Source organism: Cupressus sempervirens, chromosome 5 (assembly GCF_028749045.1).
Source record: "Cupressus sempervirens isolate cs-2001-9-10 chromosome 5, ASM2874904v1, whole genome shotgun sequence".
NCBI classification, from domain to species: Eukaryota; Viridiplantae; Streptophyta; class Pinopsida; order Cupressales; family Cupressaceae; genus Cupressus; species Cupressus sempervirens.
The window spans coordinates 540004663-540023192 of NC_143122.1; the positions used below are offsets into that span (position 1 = coordinate 540004663).

Below are 18530 nucleotides of genomic sequence, written 5' to 3' on the forward strand. Positions count from 1 at the left end.
AACAACATCAACCATATTCTTATATTATTCTTATATTAGCCTATAGTCCATTTGAATCATGAGGATGCCCATGTACAGAGGCGTGAGGCGCATGAGGTTGGGAAGATGGACTTCTAAGATAAGAGAACCTGAGAAGTAAGATCTGAAGATGGAGTCATAATACTACTTGATATGTTGTTCCAATACCGGAAGTGAATAAAGCCATCTGTGATTTGAATGCATTAAGCTCGATAATTCCTGTATCTTACAGATTACGTGGAAAGGGATAATCATTTTAGCAGATTTTAGGGAGAAGATGTTCACTTCTATATTAGAAGAAACTAGCAAGCTCCATCTATTTAGAGAATCAAAACTATATTGCACCATGTCTCGTTAATCTTGCATAGAAGTAATTCTCTACCGCAAATAAAAAATTATATTCCTCGAACACAAGTCAGAGATAGGAGGCGTATAAAGTGCAGACAACCATAGTAATCCAAGCTTAGGCTATAGTTGTGATTGGAAATGATTCCACCATCCGGCAAGCCTAAATCACCCCTACATATTCCAACTATATCCCTACGACCAATATGTCTCTTGGAACCATCCGCCTACCCAAACCGAAGGTATGTTTGGGCCGGGAAGCTGCGAGTAAGGGATGGGAGGCAAATCTGTACTATCAAATTAAAGACAATTTTTTTGATGATAAATTCAAAGCCACGGATATGCTATAATTGCAAAAAATACAGTTCGAAGGAAATATTAAAGAGTGGGTACATGTAAAACATATATGTTATAAAATCATAAAGCACTTTGATATTGTCATAGTTTAGGAAGGTAGTAGGACAAACACAATGAGGAAGGAAGTATGAAATATGTTGATTCAATGAATAAGAGTGTATATTTATTGTCAAAATAAGATTTATTGACTACCACTTTAGATGAAATCAATAAGAAATTGAGAAAAACAAAGCAAGAATTAAGTGCAGAGGAAGTTAAAGAGCTGCTATATATACCTTGCCCCTTTGGTATTTGATTTGAACAAATGGAGAGTGAAAATTTTATTTCATTTAATGACAAAATGTGCTAGGCATCATGGGCCCATTTTTTGAAAACTTACTAAGGGGAAGGGGTCATCACAGTGATAGCTGAGATAGGAAATATGTGATACAAATGAACAATGTTTTGCCAATAGGTATGGCAACATTCATGTCCATGCAAATATACATTGGGATCACAGACACATTACAAGCTCACTTCTAAAGAAAATTGAAAGAAATGTTCCAACTCCATAAAATGGAATGAGTGTGAATTTAACATTGTGGGGGTAATAATAATGTCAATGTTCCATTCCCACTCGAACCATCTTTAAAGGGAACATTTCAGAGAGGGGACACTATTAGAGTTCCAAATTGAACCATCACTTGATTTGATACATATGGACCTTCATTGGAGAATCTTCTATCAAGGATGTTGATGTGCAGATAAGTATTTATTGAATATTACATTTATTTTCTTATTGTAGTCTCTCACTTGTATGTACTAACAATAAAAGAAAATTAACTTGATATACTTTTGTTCTTTTCCTTTGAATCTGAGCATGTTCTTGCAAGAAAATTGGTATATTATGCATAGTACCAAATATTGTGCAGGACTCAATCTTGTAGTAGTAGCTCTATAGAAGTTGTGATCCTGAATTCATTAGTCATCTGATGATCATGCTAGATAAAGTGAGGCTCTTGAAGAAAATATCCTTGATGATTGAGATAATGAGTATTCTTCCATGAAGAGGGAGTCTAACATTTTATCATAGGCATCCTTGGACGAAGAGCGAAGAAGCCATAACTTGAGCTTTTGAGGAAGTAACTAGAGGACTTGACTTCCCAGGATCGATGTTCGGAGGGAGAATTTTGAGGTGCAACCTTTGTGAATGATATCCTCTCTAGGAGAAGAATTCTAAGTGAATTTCCTTGTAATACATTCTTCTCTGTGAGAGAGAATTGAGGTGAAAGCCTTTGTACCACCCTTTGACTTGGTTCATGGTGGTTACTATTTCGCATATGATATGTAATGAAAGCTGACGATCTTTCATTGACATATATAAACAGAAGGTAACCATTGTAAGGTGACGATCTTATAACTGGTACATTTGTTATCATGACAAACCTCATTAAGTTGTCCTAGAGTGCTAGAAGTAATGATAACGAATGTATCATGATCAAACTTCATTAAATTGTTATTTTGGAGTGCCGGAGATCATGATACTTGTCATGATAGAGACCATGACATTGTGATTTCTTGTTGTCTGATAGACTATATTAAATTGTTATCCTAGAGTACTGGAAATCAAATAGCTCATATCCTGCTAGGATATAACATATTCTTTTGGTAGTGTTAAAGATTTGATGCCAGTGCACATATCAAAAGAATATATGTATGATGAATATCATATGATTGATATTTCTTGTTGAATCATACTTTGGATTATTTTGAAAGATAACATCTAAGTTGATGGATTTATGTTGATATCCTTAAATATGTCATTCTAGGAATATCATACTGAGATGATATCTCTTCATATACTCAAGAGCATAATGTGTTCTATAACAATCCTCCCTAACTAAGAGGGAGTGTTAAGTTTGTAGTTGCAGTCAGAATGTTTCGATCATGAGATACATTGTTGATGGTAAACCATCATTAGATAAATATTCTTATATATATATATATATATGGCTATTTATATTATTAATATATTATCTAATGATTATTAACTATAGAGACATGTCTCTTCATGAGACATGTCTCCTCTCATATTTATGAGTCTTCAAATCTGCATTTGGATGACATCAATTACATTGGAAATGTTAGTGCATTTGGAGAAAACGATCCATGTTACTCAAGACTGTGCACAAAAGTAAATCTTCTCTAGCAAAGCAGATTGTCTTTACAGAAGAAAAAATGATTCTCCTTCATATATAGAACCTAAACCAGGTTGAAAACATACCTTTTTGCAACTTCAGGACAGTGTGAGTTGCAGATGTCCTACTATTTTAAATTCAGTACCAATGAATTTGTTTTTGTGATAATAAGACTGAAATAGAAATAAAGCACTCATACATTATAACTAGCATAGATTTAAGATTCTTGTGTTTCCTAAGGCTTTGGCATGTTGTCTTTCTACTGCAAAGGGAAGCCAAGGTATAGCTTTGGTTTTACTTATGTTTTTTAACTAGCTTTTCTCTTCACATCAATCTATTTTGATAATTTTTATTTGAATTGGAAATCCATTGGGTGGTTCCATGATTTTCTTTGCTGCCAGACCTTTGTACCGTCTGAGAAACTTATTTGGTCATGCATCAACATTAATGATATTTAGATATGATTTTCATTGAATAGAAAATAATGGTCCTTTCTATGGAAGGTCAACTCATTGGCTAAGTAACTGCATAACATGCTTGATGGACATACATGAGATATCATAACATTGGAGGCATATCATCTTTACCTGCTTTAGTATGATAAGCATCAGCCAACCAAAGACTCTGAGGAAGATGATATGATAGGATTGGTGAAATATAGTTGTAAGTGATGGCTCCAATAGAGTGATGGAGTTTAATTTTTCTGTTCAAAATTTCAATGTTTTGACAGCTGAAGTCTAAAAGTTTACATGTGCCAATTGCTTGTTAAAAGGCACATGCTTGTTTCTGTCTTTCACCGTCTTATATATATTTATAGAATCTTGCCTCGCTAAACTTTCACAGAACTCAGGAGATGGGATCATATGAAATTGTTAACTCCACATCTCTAATTAATACAGGATTCCTGGAGAAGAAAGTAAAATGACTGGACCTTGTAAATTTCAAGTTTTGAGTTGCAAGACGTCTAGATAAATTTATGGTAGCATCTTTTCAATGCTAATGACATTTTTTTTTTGGTGCATGAGTCAAAACTAAGAGAGTAAAATTTTGTATCATTAAAATAGGGAAGAAAGTTAACACATCTTCCTTAGCAACATTTATCAGGAAACTGTTATCTTTACTGAATACCTCTGATTTAGCAACGATGTAACCTTAAAGTCATCCTAAAAATATATCAATGTTCCCCAGCGAAAAGCCTGACATAACCTTGACTTTTGACTGAATAGAATTCTGTATTGTTTCAAAGATTTTATACTTTTTTCTGTGGAGTTTATCAGTAATGGGCACTAGGTATTTTGAGTCAGGTGTCTTTGTAATTGAATGGCCTCAACTTTCAGAAAAAATAGCTTGTTAGTTTTGTGTACAACTGTATATTATGTGAAACAACATAGAAGCCTTAATGTATTTTATTCAATACAATTCACCACACATTTCTCATCTACATGAAATGTTAATGGCTGTAGAATGTTAAATTCTCTAGGCTAATATGTTTGAAAAGGAAAAGTAAATGTTCTTTTCTCTTTCTTGAAAATATAATGTCTTAGAAAGCATGTTATTATTACTCAACTAGGTAGACCAAATTTAGTTGCTTGTTTCCTTGATCTGCCTATCAAGTTTGATCTTTCATTGTTGTTTGCAGACGTAGGTATGCTGCTATGCAGGGAATGCCAATTGCCAGTGATGTGGAAGTATTTCAAACACCAGTTGGAGGAAGTACTTATAATATAAAGAACGAAACATCATCTTTGGGTTTCCTTTCTCACACATTAACTAGTAATCAGTCAATTCAGCAATCAACATTTTTGTCTCCATCCCTTACATCAATGTCTTCTTTTAGTACACAACCAGTAGGTGCTATGGATTCAGTGTCTTCTGTTGTCAGCATGCTGAAGGGGACATTGGAGCGTAAGAAATTGGGAGGTAACCAATTTAATAAGGGAACTCCAATAGATAATGTTTTTGGCCCTTATGTTCAGGACGAAAATATTTATTGTAAGAACCAAAATCATAATCCATTTCTTCAAGTTTCTGAGCCTGAAGAAAGGGGACAGACAATGAAGCTTATCCAAGTGAAAGAGAATGAGCAAGCACAACAAGCTACTCATTTAAATCGAGATAGGGAAACAGAAACACAAGATTTAGCTCCAAACCAGTTGCAAACAAGTGCAATGTCACAAGAACCATCACAAAGTGAATCTTCTGCTGCTGCTCCTGTGCTTTCTGCTGGTGTGACATGTGAAGACCCAGTCAACTCAGGGCGAACTGTCTCAAGGTGTGAGAGCTCTAAAAAACGAGGAAGAGATGGAGATTTAGATAACAATGTGAAAGATAAGGGTATGCCAATTGATTAGCTTATTTATATTAACTAAAATGGCTGATTCAAGTAGAAAATATTATCTCCACTTTAGAATTATTTTGGCTTTCTTAATTGTGCCATATTTTTATTTCAACTAAATATTCATCATAAGCTGATGACTAAAATTATCAGATTTAACTTGCTTGCAGGCTAAATATCTAAAACTTACAAACATAAACACATCAGCCTCCTAATATTAAGCAGTGTAAATTTGGATCACATCAATAATTTTATTTCTTTGAACTGTTTTTATCATATTTTATTACAATTCTGAAGTTTCATTACAACACCAGGTTTATGTGAATGCATATTGTCTTACCCTATTCATTTGTTTGTAGTAATATATTGATTGATTAAGAGCCGAAGAAAATTATAAAAGGTGGAAAAACTACTCAAAATGACTCACATAGAAAAGTTTGAGCAATGTAACAAGCAAACCCTGATACCTATGGTCTAAGTGAATGGCGATAAACTGGAAGATATTGGAGGCAAATACAATATCTAGATGCCCCAACACAATGGTTGAGGATGTAGAAATATGACGACTTGTGCCATAACAATAGCAGATTCATTTACAAGAACCGCATTTCATACTGATCAAACAATATATATATATATATATATATATATATATATATATATATATATATATATATATATATAAATGACTTATCACATAGTACGGTGAGTTTTCTCTGTGCAGCACAGAAAGATGACAAATGCAAAAGGACAAATGGCATAAATTGGCTTGACTTTGTGGCATATATAGATTACTCATGTAGAATACAAGGCCATGGACATTATTATTTTTTGCAAGAGAATGGCAAGATTCCTCGGCTTGGCTGATCATTTTATAGAATTACTTGGTAACCACATTAGATTTTTCAATCCTATTATATTTACATAGGTTTTACTACTTTGATCGTGCACGCGCAAGTACACATATCACCATTTCACGCAGGTCTGGTTTTTCTAATTAGATAGCTTTATTTCTCGTTTTTGAAATCCATTCAATCAAAGGATTTGAACCCATTTGGGATTATGTTTGGCATCATAAAGTATTATCTTGAAATGCAGATCAATATTATCAGAATATTAGCAGATTAATGTGACAAAAGTGGTTTAGGTCCTGCCATATATCAGTAATGTTTTATCTTCAAGTTGACAAGCTCCGACTAACTCAAGAAATTTAGTCCAAGTCATATTCATAGCATGTTTAGTAATTTGCTGATACTTAATATCATAGGGCCATAGGAGGACAAGCAGGATCTTAAGCAGATGTCATAGAGTCATCTTACTTGTAAAAAGTGCACTCAATGGAAAGACACTAGGCCAGTGACTAAGACAGCTGTACGTACTGGTCACAAGACAGTAATGAAAAAATATTAGCTCTGTAATGAGTAGAAATCAACACCTAACCACTCAAGATGGAAGGTTATCCTTGATGTTGATTTCTTGCAGGTATCATTTATTTGGGTTTCTCACTAACTCCATCTTCACTAGTTAGCCAAGCAGGTTAGAGAATAAAATAGTTTAGTTGAACTCTGAGTGCAATGTATTTCTTTGACAAATTCCCCATTACATAAAGTTCTCTTGTTTCAGCCATTTTTTTAAGGGCACAGTTGACAACCCAATTTGCTGAGTCATTGATTTGTAATAGTTTCAACTTTCAAGGGTTTCATTTACTTGCTTACAATGATTCTTTCTGGGTCCTATTCAAAAAAAATAGTTATGTTCTAGTTTGACCTTTAGGCAGGATACTAATAGATTAAATTGTTCTATGAGTCATCTGTGTAGGGCATGATGCATTTTTGCATTATGAAAATGCCATTCCTTGCCAACTATAACTTTTAATCAATGATACAAATTTACAATTATTGTAGTATTTTTATATTGCTTATAGCAGGCCTTGTATACTAAACAGATTCTCCAATATATTAAACATGGTAATCCTTGATTGAGGCTTTGACTATGAAGATGCATAGATTTGCAACAAGGGGTATGCAATTTGTAGATTTGATTATCACGATTCAGAATTGTCCTATTACATGCTTAGATAGTTTGATGAAGGTTTGGGGACCACCAAAACGAGGTTCAGTGCAACAGGCCTCATGGGGGTTTGACGGACGGGGAGGGAGAGAGAGAGAGAGAGAGAGAGAGAGAGAGAGAGAGAGAGAGAGAGAGAGAGAGAGAGAGAGAGAGAGAGAGAGAGAGAGAGAGAGAGGTCTAGATCTTGGGGGAAGAGGAGAGAGTGTGATAGAGAAAGGTAGACAGAGGAGATAGGGAAGAGTGATAGGGATAGAGATAAGTGTAGAGTTCAGGGGAGATAAATAGAGTGAGATTTAGAGCATGTGAGAATGCTAATAGGAACCCGCTGTTTGAAATTCAACTAAGTCTGAAAATTTATAAGATCTTTTAAAACCTAGAATCTGCATTATAACTTCAAGAGATCTGAAACCACACTTGAACATCCTGTCAATATACTCATAAAATATTATGTAATGTATAAGAAAAGAAAAACACATATTGAAATATGACATATCTAAATGTCATATGTCATGTGTATAACCAAACGAGCATTAAATGGTTGTATGTTTTTTTAAGAAAAATAACTAAAATGTCAAAAAAGTGCTTTACAATTTTGTTTTATAATCTTTTTAAAAAACTTTTTGCTCCAATCCTGGCCAAATCTTGGCTTACAAGACTCACCGAGTTTGGTGAGTGTTGCAGACTTTGTGAGTCTGCCAAGAATCGGCCAGAGTCAGAGAGTCCCAGTCCAGTGTCCCAGTCCAGTGTCTCAGAGGAATGGCCCTTTAGATGTAGAATATGGTCGATGAACAGGGATACACCTGCATCAAAGAATTTGATATCTTCTACGGAGTTAAGGTATTGTTCGCGATTGCAAGCTAAAGGGCAAACAAAAATATTACTAGCTATTCATTTGTAGTTTCTTTTCTCTGTCATTTTCTCCTGATCTCTGCTGTTCATTGTTTAGTGATATGAGTGATGTGTCTAAGTTTGTCTGTATAGTTGCTATACTTTTGAGATATTTATTCATTGTGTCATGTATTTGAATTAGTTTGTAATAGCTTCTCTTTTCTTGTTCGGCTCACAGTGGATAGATATTTTTTTTGTTTAGATGATAAAGGAGTATGCCTCGTATGAAACACACAAGACTTTAGATTGTTGCAAGTATGTAAAATGAGAGTAATAGCAATTTTCATCTCAAATAATGCTCTTTACATTGCTGTTGAACCTTAGAAGGTAATCTTATTTCCCGTCTGTTATATTTTCCCTATGTTTTGACATTAATTGTAGGAATTTGATATTTTAAAAGGTGAACATTGAATATGGAAAAATCTAATATGTTTACATTCACACTCTGCTACCTTGTACCATGCTAGTAAATGTGATTTTCATTTTTCTCTTGTGTTGATAGGCTTCGGCGAAAGTCAGTTCCAAACATTTCTTAAAGCAGATTCAAAGGTATTATCTGCAGGGTTTGTAGATAGTTATGTATTCTAGAGGTAGTTTGAAAAGAACATCTCATAAAATGTTGATTTGTGATTATCATTTCCAAACATATCTTTAGTCTTTGGACACGTGTTGAGGATTAAAACGTAAGCTATAGCAAACTTGTTTTGTAGAAGGCAAACCCTCTTAGGCGAATGGGGTCTGTGACATCTTCAGGAGGTTCAGGTAAATTGTTACTTGATAATTAAATGCTTTTGGGAATTCTTCATTTCGCAAGTTTTGATTTTGCATTTTGATAATTCCAATATTTTAGGATAAAAATTTCCAGCCATTCTTCATAATGATTTGTATTGTCCAATCATTTATTTGATTTTGAGATTTTAAGAACTTAGAATTCGCTACAGCATTCAAAAGGATTTTTTAAAGGGAAAATTCTATCTGGCCTTTCATAATCTATTGTCATATCATATTTTCTGTGGTAGAGTTTGAAAACATCATATGTTCATATAAACTGAAATTTCTCAGATTAATTTGAACAAGCCTGCAAGAAAAAGCGGTTCCCAATCTGCTTGAGTACTGTAAAGTTCTGCAAATTCTTTGTGCTTTGAATCTGACTTGTAGTTCAGTTTTGAATGGCTGAGAATGGTCTTCTAGATAATATGAATATTCAGATTGTTTGAATTAGTTATCACTTATCTTCAATGCAGGTCCAATCCTCTATATTCGATCTTGAATGAACAAGAATATCTCTGATTTATAATTCGCAGGAAGTAAATACTTAGAAGAGCAGACTGCTGTGCTTGTGTGTCTTCTAAACTGCATTCACAACCCAAATATATACCCTTTCTAGAGGGTATGTCCCTCAAGGGACATAACCCTTGGCACTAACAAAATTACTATTATTCCCAAGTTGGCGATCTAGCAAATATAGTTTAGTTATGACTAACTAATTTAATCAAGAACCAAACAAGGCATTATCTAGAAATTGCCGGCACCTCTAGGAGCAATATATATTTATATTAAATGCCAATCATTAGGGATATATATATATATATATATATATATATAAGAGCAGGTATGGTCTGTACCATCAGACCCTTAGGTTTATCTAGGTTATATTCTTAACAGTGCCTCTTAACCTGATAATCCTACAGAGAGATATCATATCTAGCAACACCAATATAGATGTTTAAGCAAGAATTAATACTCTATATCTATTTGTCTCTTCTTAGTCTGTGGTATCATAGAACACATGATACAAAGTCATATTACTAAACCTGTGATATGACAAATCACTGCTACTAGTGATAAGACGCATGTTGTGACTCACAGAAATTGGTATTTCTATATCACAACGAGATCTTGAGTTTAAGATCTACCAGAATATAGGATAAACTCGGAGAATATTAAGATTCTTCCTTTATCCAATTTGTGACCCATGAACATAGCAATGTCAACATCACAATATGATCTAAAACTCATCTGGATCTTATAGTAAAATCTATTGTTTAGTACATTATCTAAGAGATCGTCATCACTCATAATGCCTTTTACACAAGTATTCATTATTTCAGAGATCGTCACCTCTTTAAATAATGATTACACATGGTGGAGCCCATAACAGTCAATAGCCTAACAAAAATAAAATTATTTTATTAATAATCAAAAGAGTACAAATGGATTACAACTTAACCATACCAAGTCTCCTCCTGAAGTGTTCTATCTTTATTCTAGATAGAGGTTTGGTGAGTATGTCTGATGTTTGATCTGTAGTGCAAATGTATTCCAATTTTACAGAATTCCTATCTATCATATCTCTTACATAATGGTAAGGAATTTCAATATGCTTGGACCTGTCATGGAAAACTGGATTCACTGAGAGCTTGATGGAACTCTGACTATCACAATGAATAATCGTAGGATTCATGGCTTGCCCAAATAATCCCACAAGTAACTTCCTCAACCATACTGCTTCTCGGGAGGCCATTGCTGCTGCAATGTATTTGGCTTCTGTGGAACTCTGAGCTACTGAAGACTGCTTTCTGCATATCCATGAAATCATTGCTGATCCTAAACTAAAACAACATATTGAAGTGCTTTTCCTGTTTTTAACACTTCCACACCAATCTAAATTGGTGAATCCATGCAAATCTAAAGCAACTTTTTCATATTTGAGTCCATAATTAAGAGTGCCTTTTAAATATCTCATAATGTGTTTAACAACAACTAGGTGAATCTCCTTCAGTTCACACATAAACTGACTTAAGGCATTAACAACATAGCAAATATCAAGTCTTGTATTTACTAAGTACATAAGGGACGCAATCATCTATCTGTAGAGAGTAGAATCTATTGGAGGTGATTTTGCAGCTGCTTCTTTAAGTTTATGTAAATTAGTCTCCATTGGAGAAGACATAGACTTGCAATTCCACATTCCAAATCTCTTCAAGATATCTAATGTGTACTTTCCTTGATAAAGTATGATACTATTAGAATTCTGTCGTACTTCCAATCCTAGGAAGTAATGAAGAAGCCCCAAGTCATTCATCTCGAATTCTCTAGTTAGATCTTTCTTGCACTAATTTATAAGGTGATTATCACCTGTGATTAATAAATCATCAACATACAATATCAGAATTACCATATCATCTTTATCTCTTTTATAATATAAGTTTGGATCGGCTTCATTCTTGGAGAATCCTAAGTTGGTGAGATATTTATCAATCCTTTCATACTAGGCCCTGGGAGCTTGTTTAAGCCCATAGAGAGCTTTCTTGAGCTTGCAAACAAATACGTTAGGATCATGGGTTTCAAATCCTTTTGGTTGCTCCAGATAGACTTCTTCTGAAATCTTTCCATTTAGGAATGTTGTTTTTACATCCATTGATGTACCTTCCATCCCTTTGATGCGGCAATTGCTAAGACTGCTCGTACGGAGGTAGATTTGGCAACAGGAGCAAAGGTTTCTTCATAATCATTCCCTTCTTTCTGAGAAAATCCTCTGGCTACAAATCTGGCTTTATATTTCTCAATACTATCGTCAGCAACATGCTTTATTTTAAATATCCACTTGGAAGAAGCAACAGATTTTCCTTTAGGTCTTGGAACAATTTCCCAAACATCATTTTTCATAATTGATTGGTATTCTTCTGTCATAGCTTCCTTCCAGGTAGAATGTTTAATAGCATCAGAAAGATTGGTTGGCTCTGTTTTGGATAAATCAATCATATTTGCTGTATAACCAGAGAATCTTTTAGGTTTGTTACTTTCTCTGACTGTTCCTGAAGGTGCATCAAAATCTTGAGCTGCTTCAACTGTTTTTATGGCCCAAAGTGGTCTTTTCTTTGAATTTTCTTCAAGTTTCATATTTTGAATTTCATCTTCAATCTCTTCTAAGTTCTCCCTCTGGGATCTGAATTCACTATTTCTTTTAGAACTCGATAAAGGAGAAGGTTCATTAGAACTTATGGCTCTTTTGAATGCAAGATCTTCCTCAAAGATTACATCTCTGCTAAGTTCAATAGTTTTTTGTCCAAGTATGAAAATTCTATATGCTTTAGAAGTTTCACTATACCCTACAAAGATACCTTTCCTCCCAGAGGGTTATAACTTGGTTCTCTTTTCTTTTGGAACATGAATATATACAGGACATCCAAATTTTTTGAGATGACTTATATTGGGTTTTACTTTAGTAAATACTTCTTCAGGGGTTTTATCTTTAAGATAGGAGTGAGGGCTTTTGTTTTGAATATATACAGCAGTACAAGAGGCTTCTGCCCAAATATGGTATTCTATATTTTGGTCAAAAATCATAGCCTTAGCAGCTTCTATAATTGTCCTATTCTTTCTTTCAGCTACCCTACTTTGTTTTGGGTTATAAGGAACAGTGTACCCCCTCTTGATCCCTGATTCTTTACAAAACCTTTTAAACAAGTTTGAGGTATATTCTCCTTCATTATTTGTTATAAGGGTTTTAATTTTATGTCTTGAAAAATTTTCAGTTAATGCTTTGAATTCTTTAAATCTTTGTAGTATTTCTTCTGATTGCTTGCATTTTAAGAAATAAATCCATTTTTTTCTAAAGAAGTCATCTATGAACTAGATATATACCAGAATCCTCCAAGAGAAGGAACAAACATAGGTCCACATAAATTTGAATGAATTAATTCTAGTACATTATTTGTTTTCCTAGTACTATCATGAAAGGGACTTCTAGTGCTTTTACCCAGAGCACACCCCTTGCAAATACTAGGGTGATCTTTAATTAATTTGGGTAATCCAGTAACCATCTTTTCCATAGGTGATAAAGTTTGAAAATTTAGATGCCCTAATCTTCTGTGCCATATTTCGTTTGAATCTTCAGCTTCGTGAACTAGGGCTTGAATGGATCGACTAGATTCTGTATTCAATTCATACAAATATCCCTTTCTTTGACCAATTAACTTTTCTTTCTTGATGGAAGAGTTCTTAGCCCAAGTTAATACTTTGCTATCCACGAATACAACATTGTGTCCATCATCTTCGAGTGTTGTAATTGAGATTAGGTTTCTTTTAATCCCTGGTAGATAGAGTACACTTTTAAGAAGAAGAGTATTTCCTGATTTTAGTTTCAAAGTACAACTTCCAATTCCTTCAATTGAGTGTGCAGAGTTATCATCAATGGTAACTTCACCATTAACTTTCTTTGATAAAGAATCTAGAGTTTCTTTGTATCCCATTATATGTCTAGAGGATCCACTATCAATCACCCATGCTTTGTTTGAAATTTCATTTGATAGAGAGGAATACAAAACACGGTTCTCAGGATCATAAGTATCTTCTTCTCTAATGACATTTGTACAATTTTCCTATTGTTTGGAATTTTCAGGACAATTAAATCTATAGTGTCCAAATTTTTCACATTGGAAACACTTTATTTTAGATAGATGTTTCTTGGGCTTTCCATTCTTTTGATTTCCCCTTTTCTTCTTGAAATGCTTCTTCTTGCCCTTATAGGAGTTTGCATTAAGAACGTGAAGTTCTTCATCTTCTACTTCTGGTTTCCCTCCTTTCTTTAGTTTTCTATACTCTTCTTGAAGACAATCATTCTTGAGTTTGTTAAAGTCTGGAAGCTGATCCCTAGCACTTATTCCTTATGCAAATGTTTCCCATGAATCTGGGAATCCATCTATAGCCATAAGCGTTAGTTCGGTGTCATTAATGATGGTTCCTATGCTTGATAATTTATCTCTAATGTCGGCAACTCTTAGGAAATAAGAGTTTATCGATTCTCCTTTCTTTATCTGGATGTGATTCAGTTGCCTTTTTAGTGCAAGAACCTTAGTTGCATTGTTTACTTCATATGCATTTCGTAATGCATTCATCATATCATAGGTAGTTTGATGTTTCGTAAGCATAGGGACGATATCATTTTTAACTCCATCCAAGATGATTTGAATAGTTTTTCTATTTCCATTGTTCCATATGGATTTGTGAGGTTCAACTGGGGGTTATTTGGATGCTCCATCAACGAATTGTTTTACATTGTTCTCTTCAAGAATCATTAAGATTCTGAATTTCCAAGCTTCAAAGTGTTCTTTCCCATCGAACCTGTCCTCAGGTCTGATTGTGTATGCCATTGAAGATAGGAGAAAACTACTGAATATATATGAAGTCTGATAACTGAATTTTGCAGAGCCCTAGATCTGATAACTAGGCTCTGATACCATGTAAAGTTCTGCAAATTCTTTGTGCTTTGAATCAGACATGTAGTTCAGTTTTGAATGGCTGAGAATGGTCTTCTAGATAATATGAATATTCAGATTGCTTGAATAAGTTATCACTTATCTTCAATGCAGGTCCAATCCTCTATATTCGATCTTGATGAATAACGATATCTCTGATTTATAATTCACACGAAGTAGAATACTTAGAAGAGCAGACTGCTGTGTTTGTGTGTCTTCTAAATTGCATTCACAACCCAAATATATACCCTTTCTAGAGGGTATGTCCCTCAAGGGACATAACCCTTGGCACTAATAAAATTGCTATTATTCCTAAGTCGGCGATCTAGCAAATATAGTTTAGTTATGACTAACTAATTTAATCAAGAACCAAACAAGGCATTATGTAGAAATTGCCGACACCTCTAGGAGCAATATATATTTATATTAAATGCCAATCATATGGGATATATATATATATATATATAAGAGCAGGTTCGGTCTGTACCATCAGACCTGTAGTATATATATATATATAAAAGAGCAGGTACGGTCTGTACCATTAGACCTGTAGGTTTATCTAGGTTATATTCTTAACAAGTACCATGGAGGAGATTACATTGATAGTTTTAAAATTATCCATGCTCTGTTATTCAACATACATAAAATCCCACGCTGGATTGTGAAAACAATGGAAAATTTAATGCAATAACCGCAAAATTTAATTAAAACATCTTTCTTTGAAAACACATGTCATGCCATTTTGATCAAGTTTGCCTCTAGTGAACCCCAAAGATAAGCTTACACATAGAAAAGTAAATTCATGGAATACTATCCTTCAAGGATTGTGCTTATCCTTGAATATGGTTTGAATTGACCTTGATAGATGACATTCATAACATCCTTAAATTACATGTCTAGTTGATGTTTAATGCATTTTGAATTTCCCTATAATAAGTGGAAACTAAATGAACTTATGCAAGTGTCAAGTGTCAATTGATTAACCCTTTTAAATGCATAGCTAAGTGTCACTTGACTGTGTACAGTAAACATGCATGCATTGAGTGTCACTTGATGTTATCATTCGTCCTCCATCTACCAAGTGTTACTTGTTAAACATGAAGTTTTGGCTACAATGAGACCTACCATACATTCTTGCAACCTCACGTTCATCTGTCTACATCAAGTGTCAGTTGATCAGACTTAACACCATTTGATTGAAAACATCTTTGACCCCCATACAAAACAATTTTCTCAATGTTGAATCAAGAGTCACTTGGTCAATATAGATAATAGAATTATTGCTACATCAAGTATTACTTGAACAATTCTTTTATCCCAATGGTAGATGGGAACCTTTAACATTGGATTGCCAGTTCAATCAGGGTTATCTATTCAACCCTTGTAATCAATATCAAATATCTAGATTTCATCCTAAGTACATTTTAACTAGTTAACTGCCTTGAATAAGATTGGTTTATAAGTTGCATCATTGGAAATTATAATAACAACATTAATCAAATGTTGAAACTATAGTGACTACATTCTGTCACCTTTGATAAATTATCCATCTTCCTAATTCATGGCACCACAATAAATCAGAACCATTACCTTGAGCTGTATAGACACATTTAAGTGTTATTCGTACTAGATTGATCCACCTACATAGTCTCTTGATCATTGTCTTGATGTTCGCACTTGAGGAATATTCTCACATACCTTCAATAATACAAGGTTCCTATATATAATTCCACTATAGTGCTCATCTCTCACATTCTGGATGAAACTCAGTAATAATACTTTGAGCTTACTAGTACTCCATCCTAAATAGTCTTTGTAAATCTACTATTGATACGAAGTGAGGTATGGCTATTATCTAAGTTGTCGGGTCAGGTTCGGTTCCAAGTTCGAAGTTCAAGAACTGGTTTGCAAGTTCGTCAAAATTTTGGGAAGGGGTTTGGGTTCAATAGTACAAAAACATGTAAAATTATTTATATATATATATATATATATATTTATTTATATTTATGAAGCATGAGTTAAAATTAGAATGTAGCATAGTAGCATAAACACATTTATGATTTCAACAACAAAAACACCATAAATAGTTAAAAATTGTAATCATAGTGATCATACCATCATATAGTTCAATCAACTTCAACATCAAAGATTCAAAACAATATAAATATCAAGTTCAAGTATCATTGTTCAACTAATGGAATGAAAATCAGAAAAAACTATCAATATTTTAAGTTCTTCAATCTTCATCTTCTTCTTCCTTAGTATTACTTGAGGTAAAGGCCAATGCGATCAGTAGCAGAAGCAACAATGGTATTGACATCAAAGTCATCAGAATCATCCATTATAAGCCAAGCAGTGGAAGCATCCAGGTCTGCAATCTCTGCACCTATATCCCACTTCTTTGTCTCTCCTCCTTTGTATTCTTTACTCTTGTATGAAAGAAGGCGCAAGTTGTTATGCACAAATACTAGGTTTTCTGCTTTTTTTGATTGCAACTATTGTGCTTCACCAAGTGGACGAAAGAATAGGTGCTCCAATTTCTTTGTGATGCAGAAAAACTAGCAACCTATGAAGATAACATAGGGTAAGCAATTAAAAAAGAATTAATTCAGTCTTATAAAAAATTTAAGATCACTTTCTAGTCATGATTCTTTTGAAGATAAAGTGAGATAATTTTTTATAATTAAATTATAAAGCTTACTTGTGATATGATTTTGATTGCAAGGGGCTGAAATGTTTGGAATCTTTGAGCATGGAGGTACTACTAACTATGAGCGTCCTTCTTGAACCGATGACAAAGAGCATCATTATGTAGACCTCTAACATTCACAAACTCTATGAACTCATCCATGATTACATCTCTTATATCATCATTAGGAAATAGTCTCTTAAATGCTGCCTAGTACTCATTAGACACTTCCATATCTCTATATGGTGGCAACCTTCCTGGTAGACTACAATATTGAGAGCTATAGTATTCAGGCGTCAAGGCATATGGAAGAAAATGTAATGGAGTGGTCATTTTGTTCCATCTTTCAACAATAATTGCTTGCACTTGTTTGAAAAAGGTCTCTTGTAGATCTTACTCCTCATTTATAATTTGCTTGATCTTCTCAAGCATTGAGTCTATGCCTTCTCCAAGGCAAGGCCTATCCTATTCAGTGTACCTAAGCATGCTCATAATGGGCTCGGTGATCGTAAGGAGATATTCCATACATTCCCACCATGAGTCAGCCAATATCCTATCCTTTATTTTGTTTCCCTATCAGTGTTCTTTTGCTTCCATACACCCCCATTGTGGCTGATTACCATACCTTGAAGTGCATCTTTCACTTGCACAAATCATCTTAAGACGATTATATGTGATGCAAAACAGGTCTTAGCAATTTGTGACTTAAATTAGAGCAAAAAACAACAACTATTAGATACATATTTTGGAAAAGCATATACATTGCACAAGCAAAATATGAAAAATCAGAAATTGTCAAATATTAAAAAATAAATTACTAACTTGAGTTCAAGTTTATTTACCTTTAGTAGCTCTAATTTTAAGTGGTTTCTGAAAAGAGATTGAATCATGTGGTAGTTTGTGACAAACATTTGGATGTCCTTAGCCTCTTCATACATTGTTTTGATCCACTTAATGTGGTTCCCAATCTTTTGTAGCATAAGATTTGAGTGAATGGACTGCACAAGGTGTCCAAAAGATATGCTGATATTGCGCTTCAACCAATAAACCAGCTACCGTACAATTCTTTGCATTGTCCGTTATGACTTGGACGATATTTCTTGCACCCACTTCTTCAATGGCCTCAATTAGGATATTAGCAATAAATGGCCCATCTTTTACCTGGCCCTCACAATCCACTACTTTTAGAAACATTTCCCTTTTAGGGGACACCGCAAGGACATTGATCAAGGGACGATTCTTGAAATCCTTCCACCCATCTGAAACAATTGTCACCTGTGTCTCAACCCATGAGCCCTTTATGGGCTTCAATTGATCTTCAATCTATTGGACCTCTTGATCCAACAAGGTGGTGGACACTTTCTCACAGTGAGGGCCCCAATACCCTCTTG

The 18530-nt window shown here is 34.2% G+C and overlaps 1 protein-coding gene across 2 annotated transcripts in view; it reads left to right on the forward strand.

Moving 5' to 3' along the window:
• Window positions 1-18530, forward strand: part of LOC149557073 (protein CYCLOPS-like) — a 164085-nt gene that overhangs the window by 80507 nt on the left and 65048 nt on the right. Inside the window, exons 6-8 of one of the 2 annotated variants that reach the window (XM_089831755.1) lie at window positions 4537-5231; window positions 8693-8739; window positions 8901-8952. In XM_089831755.1, the coding sequence (XP_089687881.1) occupies window positions 4537-5231; window positions 8693-8739; window positions 8901-8952 (794 nt within the window). The remainder of the gene's footprint in view (window positions 1-4536; window positions 5232-8692; window positions 8740-8900; window positions 8953-18530) is intronic. The other variant, XM_089831756.1, reaches the window with a different exon arrangement.